This window comes from Triplophysa dalaica, chromosome 11 (genome assembly GCF_015846415.1).
Source record: "Triplophysa dalaica isolate WHDGS20190420 chromosome 11, ASM1584641v1, whole genome shotgun sequence".
Lineage (NCBI taxonomy): Eukaryota > Metazoa > Chordata > Actinopteri > Cypriniformes > Nemacheilidae > Triplophysa > Triplophysa dalaica.
In genome coordinates this window covers 4,131,207-4,140,988 of record NC_079552.1, presented here as the reverse complement: position 1 = coordinate 4,140,988, position 9,782 = coordinate 4,131,207, and the positions used below count along the sequence as shown (strand labels likewise).

Genomic DNA, 9,782 nt, shown 5'->3' with positions numbered 1-9,782 from the left:
ATACACAGTCTCTCTCTACTTTTCATTCTGCTATCTTTTTCCTACCTTCATTTTTTATAGAGTGACTCATGATATTTAACCTGGCTCGCTCACTGAGCTCCACCTAGTTGCTTTCTGCAGGTCTCTCGGTAATGTCTCTTCCACAGACGCATTCCACATAACGCAGCAGACGAAAACATGGTGGTCTTTCACTCTAGTCCATCAAACAGAATGGACAAAACTGGCAACAGAAAACAAAAATAACCCACGAGGAGTTTCAAACAGACCCTCAGTCAGCGAAGGCCGCTGACCCGTGGAAGAGTGGCGCAGGTACACGTGAGCAACACGAGAAAGGTCCCGCACTGGAATGTCTCTCTGTGTACATGTTTGGTACGAGTTGCTGAATTTCCGTCACGGTCCGTGCTTGGTTTAGGAGTTTGGAAGGCGTCTCAGGTTCTACCTATTAGACATGTGTAAATTTGTTGTTTCTTTCATCAGAAACGGAGCCGGTCATTATGGTTGGCATTTGAATGACACAGACTGCAATCGTTCTTGCGGATGTTATTTCTTAAATGCAATGTCACAAAGTTGTTGTGTTTGTTAGGCAGATTGTTAATAAGTGTTGACGTTCTGTGATATGGTTTTAGCCGACTTTCTGATGGATGGTGTAGTGGCAAATGATTTCCCGGGAGGCACTTGTGTCATATGTTTTGGAGGTCTTCATTTCTCTCTTCTCTCTCACTCTCTCTCTCTCTGTCTATTTCTTCCTGTCTCTCTCTATCCCCAGGCCAACAAACTTTGTGCTGGAAGCTTCAAATCCCATAATTACAAAGCTGACAGTTAACACACAGGTAAGCTACCCTTACTGACTGGCAAGGAATGCAAACATCTCTACATGGAGCTGAGAGATGGGGTAGGTGGAGGTCACGATGCAGGTGCAGTTGTTACCCCTTCACATCTCCCGGGGGTTGCGGGGGCATATAGATTGACAGGCCGATTTACCTGAAAGAAAGCTGAGATACAGGAACTGCATGTTTGTTTAATGATCAGTATCGTCATATCTATTTGGCAGGAGCAGCATATGTGATGTCATGTTTTACTGGCATGTTGAATATCAGAGAAATTGCAATAAGCTTTCTTACTATACAGATTAGAAAATTATTTTGCTCATTTCTGAATACACTACACTTTCACAATACTTGAAATACAGGTTTGGCTCCTGTGAATGGGATTTGAGGTTGATAAGGTACCTGATGGTGTTGTCACTCACCACTCAGTATGTCAGCAGTTTCATATCTATTTCAGGTTCATTTCTTTCACTAATAGTAGGTCAGGAAAACGTAATGTATTATCTATTAAGCTGCGAAGAAAACTCTTTAGCCAGACCTGAAGATTTTTTATTTCAGTTTAATAAATAAAAAAATGTAAAAGTGCCATTTAAAAATGCAATTCTTCAAAAGTATGGAACGAAAAAAAAATTAAATCAAAAAGATTTAAAGTACCAGTGAAATAAAAATTACAATGCCTATTTTTTTCCATGAAATATTGAATTACTTTATTGTAAATAGTTTGTCAATGTGGATCATTCTCTTTTAAAAAATCGTGTACCCTCATAATCTTAAATTAAAATCTGAAAATGCACTAACTTCCTGTAATGACTATCAATCTTAATTGACGTATGTTAGACCGCTTGGGCGGAGCATCCGTTAACTCCTCCCCATCATTTGTCAGTCTCTATTTAAAAAAGCAAGCGTTGATTCTTTACATTGAATCAAATTGCAGAGAAAGACAAAAGCCACGCCCACTATTTTTCTCATTAGAAATTCCATTTCACTTGGAAATGCGTCAAAATACGGACGATACAAACGTTTCCGGTTCACGGGGACTCTAAGGTGGTCTAGAGATTAAAAAAAATAAGTTTCATTAAAAGGGTGAAGTTGTCAAAAATAATATTGCATTAAGTCTGTAATATCTTAATTTCTTCAAAAAAAGGCAATGGAGTGAATGCATTTGTAAATGTTATAATATGTTATTTATTATTTAGCTAAATCAAAGTGTCTGGCATAACCAGCAAGCAGGTAGTCATATATATTTTTTAAATTTTTAAGACAAAGTATTTATTAATACCTTGACTGTCTGTAAAGGTTCTTGTTTGTTTAATATTTATATGAATATAGATAATTTGACATTTTAAAGAAAATTGGAAATAACAATACTTGTAAACATTTACATTAACATTTATGCATTTGGCAGACTCTTTTATCCAAAGCGACCTACATTGCTTTATCCTATACATTTTACATAGGTATTTGCAATACCCTGGGATCGAACCCACAACCTTGCTCTTACCACTGAGCCTGAGGAAAGCTGTGCACGTTCTTTAAATAATTACCGTGTTTAGTTACACCATAAAATGTGAGGAAAGTACTTTTTACTTTTAGTGCTTTTTCCTTTATTACTTAATGTTTTAAAACTATATTATTAGATACGATTCCTTAAATTCGTTAAGCCTATTAACATGTCTCAATATATATATATGTGTATATATATATATATACCAGATTTTATTTTACTTATCTTTGACCCTTTTTACCCATATGTAAATACCATTTTTAAATTAAAATCGTCTCCATTAATCTTGCATGAAAATATTTAGTCAAGATTTAAAATATGAGCAAATCAAGTAATTATTGTCTACTAATAGAAATAATGAGAGTTTATATTTTGCCTGAACTAATAGCTTTCAGAGTCTTTTATAGTATAAACACCGCAGCAGACGAGCTTATGTTTTCCTCCTCCCTCCGTGGCCTTGATTTATATCACCATGAGACTGTAAAACCGCTCGTAAGTGTTTTCTTATTAGACAGCAGCAAAGGCCTAGACTGCCACCTTGTGGTTATACTAGCATACGACATACAACATACTTAATTCACCCCCGCCTGGCAGCTAGCTGCACGGAAGTAATTTATACAAACTTGTTGATGATGACGTCCTAGACACTAACGTAAAGTAAGCATTTTTTTGTTGATTAGAGATGAACACAAATAGAATTAACGTTCGTTAATACATGGTTTTATTTATTTGCCTCCAAAAGAGAGGATGCTGCTTCATTATGATCTAAACGTGTCAAAACAATCTGGTTTTACAGACTACTGCTGTCATCGTATTTAATTAAACAGGACATTATGAATAATTACTTAAAAACAGATAACAGCCATAAAATCGCACAATCATAAACGAGCTTCATATGTACTACAGATAATCGTGGGTGTGAATGGGAGCAAAGATCCCTATTGAAGCAAACTCAGCCCGCCCTCTCCTATGTGTTATTGGTCAGAATGGACGCCACTCAAACGCTTGCAATTTTCCATTGGTTCCCCCAGTTTCTTCGTGCGCGTAGCTTGATGACATAGAGGCCCGACCTTCCAATACTAGCAGATGATTGGTTAATTATAGTGTCGATCACGAACTCATATCTCCATTGGCTAGTTTCGACACGCCTGTCCTCCATTGCTAAAAATTCCCATCTGAAGGTTAAAGTCAGCCAGTCTCCATCACGCTGTGTACCCGTCTACTCTCTCCCCGTTTCTTAAATTTACACAAATATTAATAGAGTACCATGTCGATATTTGGTGAAGTCCCTCTGGCTGCCCCTGTCGCAGTGTTCAAACTGACAGCCGATTTCCGAGAGGATCAGAGTCCCAACAAGGTGAACCTTGGAGTCGGAGGTGAGATATGTGCTTTTTATATACATATTTAAACACAGACACATATGTAACATTGTTTATAAGCAGACGTGTCTGCATAATGCAGATTTTAAAACTCAGACATTTCTTTTTGCATTGATCTAAACCCCATATTTTGAGTTCACATTCCCTTATTCTCTGTATTGGATATATTAAGGTGTTTTTAGGACTTCTGAAATGATAAAGAAGGTGACCACTGAGCATCAGTTTCCTGACATCCAATAACACGACATTCTTCATGCACACTGGTCTGATGTGATGCCATCCAGATAAAAACAATACAAATTCTAACTGTTTCTATTACACATGTCATAATGAACCATCTACTGTTTAGCATTTAACATATTGCCAATATCATTTTAGTAGTTTTTAGCCTCATTTTAGTAATGATGTACGTTTGATTCTTATCTGAAATATAACATCCCACTAGTAGCTATTATAAAACCATTAAATGCAAATTTATGTGAAGGTTTTACCTGTCAAGTTTTATGTTCAATTTACTAACTTACATGCATGTCAGTTTAAACTAAAGCCATGTCACATTAAACTGACATTTAAAAAGTGAATGCTGCCATTAAAGCAAAGAACTTGACATTCCACATAAGAAGAAACGTCATGTTATGCTAATCATTTCATAATGTGCTTTTTATGTGTGATCTACAGAAATCTGTTTACGAAACCCTTTGATCTTATGATCCTGATCGGGCAAGCCTTTGGATGCTTAGTGTTTCTTGAAAGTCTTCTCTATTCATTTAAGGTTATGCATCCATGTCAGGGGTTAAAGTTGCTCTTCCGGTTGGGGTCGTTCCTAGTGGAGATTAGTGACGTGAAATACCATTATCCGGAGATGGATAAGTTTTGTAATGTCAACAGTATAATTGTGTAGCAGTAGTTGTTATGTGTAGTCATTCCTGATCTGTTTAGAGAGCTTGACCTGTGGGGATTCGGCAGGGATTATCTTTATCTTCTGCTCTTCCTGCACCCTGCAGACACCGCAGCTCGGGCTCTTCTGATTTTGAACCACACTGTGAAAAAAATCTGTAAAATATCCCTGAGTCATGATTGTGTAGAGGTTTTAAACCCCTCCTTCCTGTGTTGCCTTTTCAGTGTCATTGCAGGAGTCGTCATTCCTCTTGAGTAACCTTGTCCTTTAAAGATTACTGATTATGCTAAACATTGAAACATTGCATAGTTAACCAATTTTCGATATAATTATTAATACTTTCAGTCACTGATGTGCATCGTAGTTATAACTAGGGTTGCAAAAGGGTGGAAGATTCCCGGTTAAATTTCCAGAAACCTTCCATGGGAACTTCATCTGGGGAATTTAGGAAATATTCCAAGTTATAAATTTACCAGGAATTTATTTTAAACTGTATCATACATAAACATTTTGTTTGGTCATAATCTGACATGCATGCAAAATAGTACAAATTATAATTTGTTTACATTTTTGAATGATTTGATTATAAGTAGAACTTTAATTCCTGAAAAACTTTAAATGTTTTGTGTCCGGTAAACATATAACAGCTGGAATATTTTGTCGTGGTAAACCTATTTAAGTGGTAATGAATATTTTACAATTCATGCAGGATTCATATAGAATTTGCCCAGGATTTGTCAACCTTTGCACAATTGTATCTACTTAAGTTTTCTGATGCTCTTTGGTAAAAGTTTACAGATTGTGATTAAACACGGCTCCGATAAAAAGGAGCCATTAAGAAGCAACAATATTGATTAGAAAGGAATCTGGTTAAAAAATCTTCCTTTTCTTTAGCCTACAGAACAGATGAGTGTCAACCCTGGGTTCTCCCTGTTGTAAAAAAAGTGGAGAAGATTATTGTTGAAGATCAAAGTTTGAACCACGAGTACCTCCCCATCCTGGGCCTGCCAGAGTTCCGTTCCAGCGCTTCTAAAATCGCCCTCGGAGCTGACAGTCCAGCCATCAGCGAGAACCGGGTTAGAAATTACATTATTATTATTTTCAAAGTTGACTTAGTAAGTATACTGTATGTTACACACAGGGTCCATAACTGACAATTGACAATCGTGACTTGTAAATAAGTTGGAAAGTAAATAAACAGGTGTTTTTATGGACCCTTGTTATTCTGTTTAAGGATGATTCTGATGGAGAAAACCTTTCTGTTTTTTTGTAGGTAGGTGCTGTTCAGTGTTTGGGTGGTACAGGCGCTCTGAAGATCGGTGCAGAGTTTCTTCGCCGTTGGTACAACGGAACCGATAACACAAAAACTCCAGTTTATGTGTCTGCACCCACGTGGGGTAAGAACAGGACCAAAACCACTGTGAAAACACTTAATTCAAGAAATTTCATTAATGTCAATGTCATAATATGCAACTGCTTACCGTTTATCAAGCATAGATTTTAACTCTTAAAAGAACAAATGTTTACATGCCTGACTATGCTAATTCAGTCATTTTGCTTTGATATAGAGAATCACAATGCAGTTTTCTCTAATGCTGGATTTGAGGACATCCGTCCATACAAATATTGGGATGGACAGAAGCGTGGACTCGATCTGCCTGGTTTGCTGGGTGACCTGGAGGTTAGTGGCAATCATTGCCTATAGTAGAAAAAGCTCTCTGTGATAAGTTATTGATAAGTTATCTAAACCCGTTGATGTGTTAAAGTGCCTTATATTAGTTACCATTGTCATCCGACAAAGTAACATGCACCGGAAGCAGTTCTTGCAAAAATCTCTTCACTGACACAGAATCACATGTCATTTGTTCAGGGAGTTGTAGCATAGGAATGAGTAACAGAAAATAAATGTAACCTATACTGATATTTTCTTATAGAGCGCACCGGATCACTCCATCTTTGTGCTGCATGCCTGCGCTCACAACCCCACCGGAACAGATCCCACCCAGGACCAATGGAAGCAGATCGCTGACATCATGAAGGTGAGAAACCAAAAATAAAAAGCTCGTAAAGATGAAATATCGGACAGAAGCTACAAAAATGGACCGTAAATTTGATGTCATGTAACAGGAAGACAGGATTTAAGCACAACCTCCAATTTCAAACTACTCTTTTCTAAAAGTGCATGGTAAAAATGAGGAGTAAACGTGCATACATAAATATTTCTTGTTCTGTTGAACACAAAATGAGATAATTTGAAGACTTTAGGAAAACAAACCGTTCTGGGGCACCTTTGACTACAAATTAATTTTGACTACTATGGTAGTCAACGATGTTCCAGAACTGAAAATTTTACAAAAAGGACAAAACTGTGTTCATCAGAACAAAGTGATTTATACAGGTATGATGACAGAATCTTCATTTTCTGGCAAACTATCCCTTTTATTTCTTTGAGTCAGTCTGAATGGCTTAAAACAAAAATGTAAATGGAGTTTTCATGATTTTTTTTTATAGATTAATATGTTTGGAACAATGTAATGGACTCATTATCTAACTTCATTTACTGTTTTCTGTCTTTCCAGCGGAAGAATCTTTTTGCTTTCTTTGATTCAGCCTATCAGGGTTTTGCCTCAGGAAATTTAGATCAGGACGCATGGGCTGTTCGCTACTTCGTGTCCCATGGGTTTGAATTGTTCTGTGCTCAGTCGTTTTCGAAGAACTTTGGCCTGTACAGTAAGTGGCTTCAACAAACAGATGCGATATATATTACATCTGATGGATTTTGATGTATGCGTTTGACTTTTAATAATGACCTCTTTAGATGAGAGAGTGGGAAATCTGACTGTAGTAGCCAAGGACCAGGACAACCTAAACCATGTCCTGTCTCAAATGGAGAAGATTGTGCGAATCACCTGGTCCAACCCTCCGTCCCAGGGTGCACGCTTGGTCGCCATTACACTAAACAGCCCTGAGCTCTTTGCTGAATGGTAAATGTAAACCCATTGATGTTGTTTAAGCTGAGCCTGGAAATGTATTGTGAGATTCACCCACATTTTTTTACAGGAAGGACAATGTGAAGACCATGGCAGACAGGGTGCTTTTGATGCGTGCGCAGCTGAAGGACAAGCTGAAGTCTCTTGGAACTCCAGGAACATGGGAGCACATCACCGAACAGATCGGCATGTTCAGCTTCACGGGACTCAACCGTAAGAACCGACATCCCACTCCCCGCATCTCTGTTCATTTATATCCGGCTTGAGACCATTTGGTTTAAGAAATTAGTTTTGAAAAAAGGGTTAGAACACTTTAAAGGAGCAATGTGGAGATTTTAGCGGCATCTAGTGGTGAGGTTGCAAATTGCAACCAACAGCTCACTCCACCCTTCCCTTTCGAAGCACTACGGTGTGTGACACAGGACAAAGATGTTGTCACGTTTTTGCTTCTTTACCAAAGGAGATAAAGCATTTATAAAATGTAGAACAGTTTGTCCGTTTAGGGCTACTGTAGAAACCTGACGAAATTCCTTTTAAGGGGACATGCGGTGTATGTAGATAGAAATAGCTCATTCTAAGGTAATAAAAACATAACGCTTCATTATGTTAGGACTTTATTCACCACTGAAGACATAGTTATGTATATTATTTTGCATTTCTGTCAATAGATCCTCCAAAAAATTACACATGGCACCATTAAGTTGACATACAAATGTACTACATAATTTTACATGTTGTTGTTTTACAGCTAAGCAAGTGGAGTATATGATCAAAGAAAAGCACATTTTCCTAATGGCAAGCGGGCGCATCAACATGTGCGGCCTCACCTCCAAAAACATCGACTATGTGGCTGAGTCTATTCATGAGACCGTCACCAGAGTCCAATAAGCACCTCTACTACACTTCCTGTGTGTGTGTGTCCACAGACGCACATAGACACACACACACCTTCACACACTAGCTTTTGCTGGTCTAATTTCTCTTTAGAAGTTCGATATCCTGTTTTAACACTTTTATTCTTAAAGGTCCCAGAAAAGTCTCAATCGGTTTTCCTTTGCCTTATTCCCACTTTATGTTGTTCAGAAAAGAGTATGTTTAAATATTCACTTTAGTGTTCATTTGACATCTTGTTTGTATGATAAAGCACTTCATGGAGGTGTTTTTAATCAAATGAATAAACCTTAAGGTCCATCGGGTTTTCAAGATTTTCAAGCAGTTAGGTGTGACTAAATGTTATCACATTGACGAGTCCGAGCTGTCGGAAAGATAAAGCCGAATTGGCCTTATCCATTTCTCTTATCATGTTTTTGAAGATGTTATTGTGTTAAGAGCACAACTGAAGGAGAATGTGCGTGTTTTGTGTTATATGCAGTGTTTAAAACTTCATGTGCACGGATACGCTTTTGAACTTGAGTAACCAGGGGCATTAAACTGTATTATTGTTAAATCTGGCATCATTTATGTTCTCTGGTGTTTTCACTCTATATTATTGAAAGCAACATTTTACCCTGAAATCATATTTTGTTTGTAACCTATGGTCGTTTCTCACCTCAAGTAGCTGCTCGGTGAGCCAATGCGTCAATATCCCATCAAACATTGTCACATCTATTTTATTTCACTTCAGTTGAGATGGATATTTTTAAAAAGGGTTTTGAAAGAAAATTAGATTTTTTTTCGTGCATCATGTGATCTGACTTATGACAGCTGTTGATACAAGGGAGTGAATTACACAGTTATTTGGATTAAAAATGTTCATCTTTGATAAGAAAATCTGTAATGAAGACCTCAGGCATTGCTTTGCACTTTATTTTTGTGTCAGATTGCTGTTTCTTGTCCATCTTTTTATCCGCTGTGTACTTGATTTCATTGATGCACTGCTGTGTATTGAATGGTACGACTATACATTCACTCTCCTGCCTAGTCTCGCCAAATCAAACCTATAAGATTACGAAGCTCTATGTGCAGAAACAAACAAAATGCTTAACAAAGTGCATTGAAATAAATTATGAACATGTAATCTGTCCTTGCTTTTTTACGTTATATATTAAGAACACGCTCTTGAGCCCATGGTTGACCCTTTTGAACACACTTCACTATGAGCATGTTCAGGGCATGTGTTCTGCCTCAAAATAACAGCCAGCAAAGGTTATCGTCCTGAAATAGCCAAGCAGTTGTAAGACCTAA

The 9,782-nt window shown here is 37.5% G+C and overlaps 1 protein-coding gene across 1 annotated transcript; it reads left to right on the top strand.

The window, feature by feature from the left end:
* Positions 1-3,492: 3,492 nt before the first annotated feature.
* Positions 3,493-9,615, top strand: got1 (glutamic-oxaloacetic transaminase 1, soluble). Its single transcript, XM_056761513.1, has 9 exons — positions 3,493-3,707; positions 5,503-5,684; positions 5,882-6,005; positions 6,177-6,289; positions 6,543-6,647; positions 7,188-7,338; positions 7,427-7,592; positions 7,669-7,811; positions 8,347-9,615. The coding sequence occupies exons 1-9, from the start codon at positions 3,599-3,601 to the stop codon at positions 8,484-8,486; spliced, it is 1,233 nt and encodes a 410-aa protein (XP_056617491.1). The 5' UTR covers positions 3,493-3,598; the 3' UTR covers positions 8,487-9,615.
* The last annotated feature ends 167 nt before the right edge of the window (positions 9,616-9,782 follow it).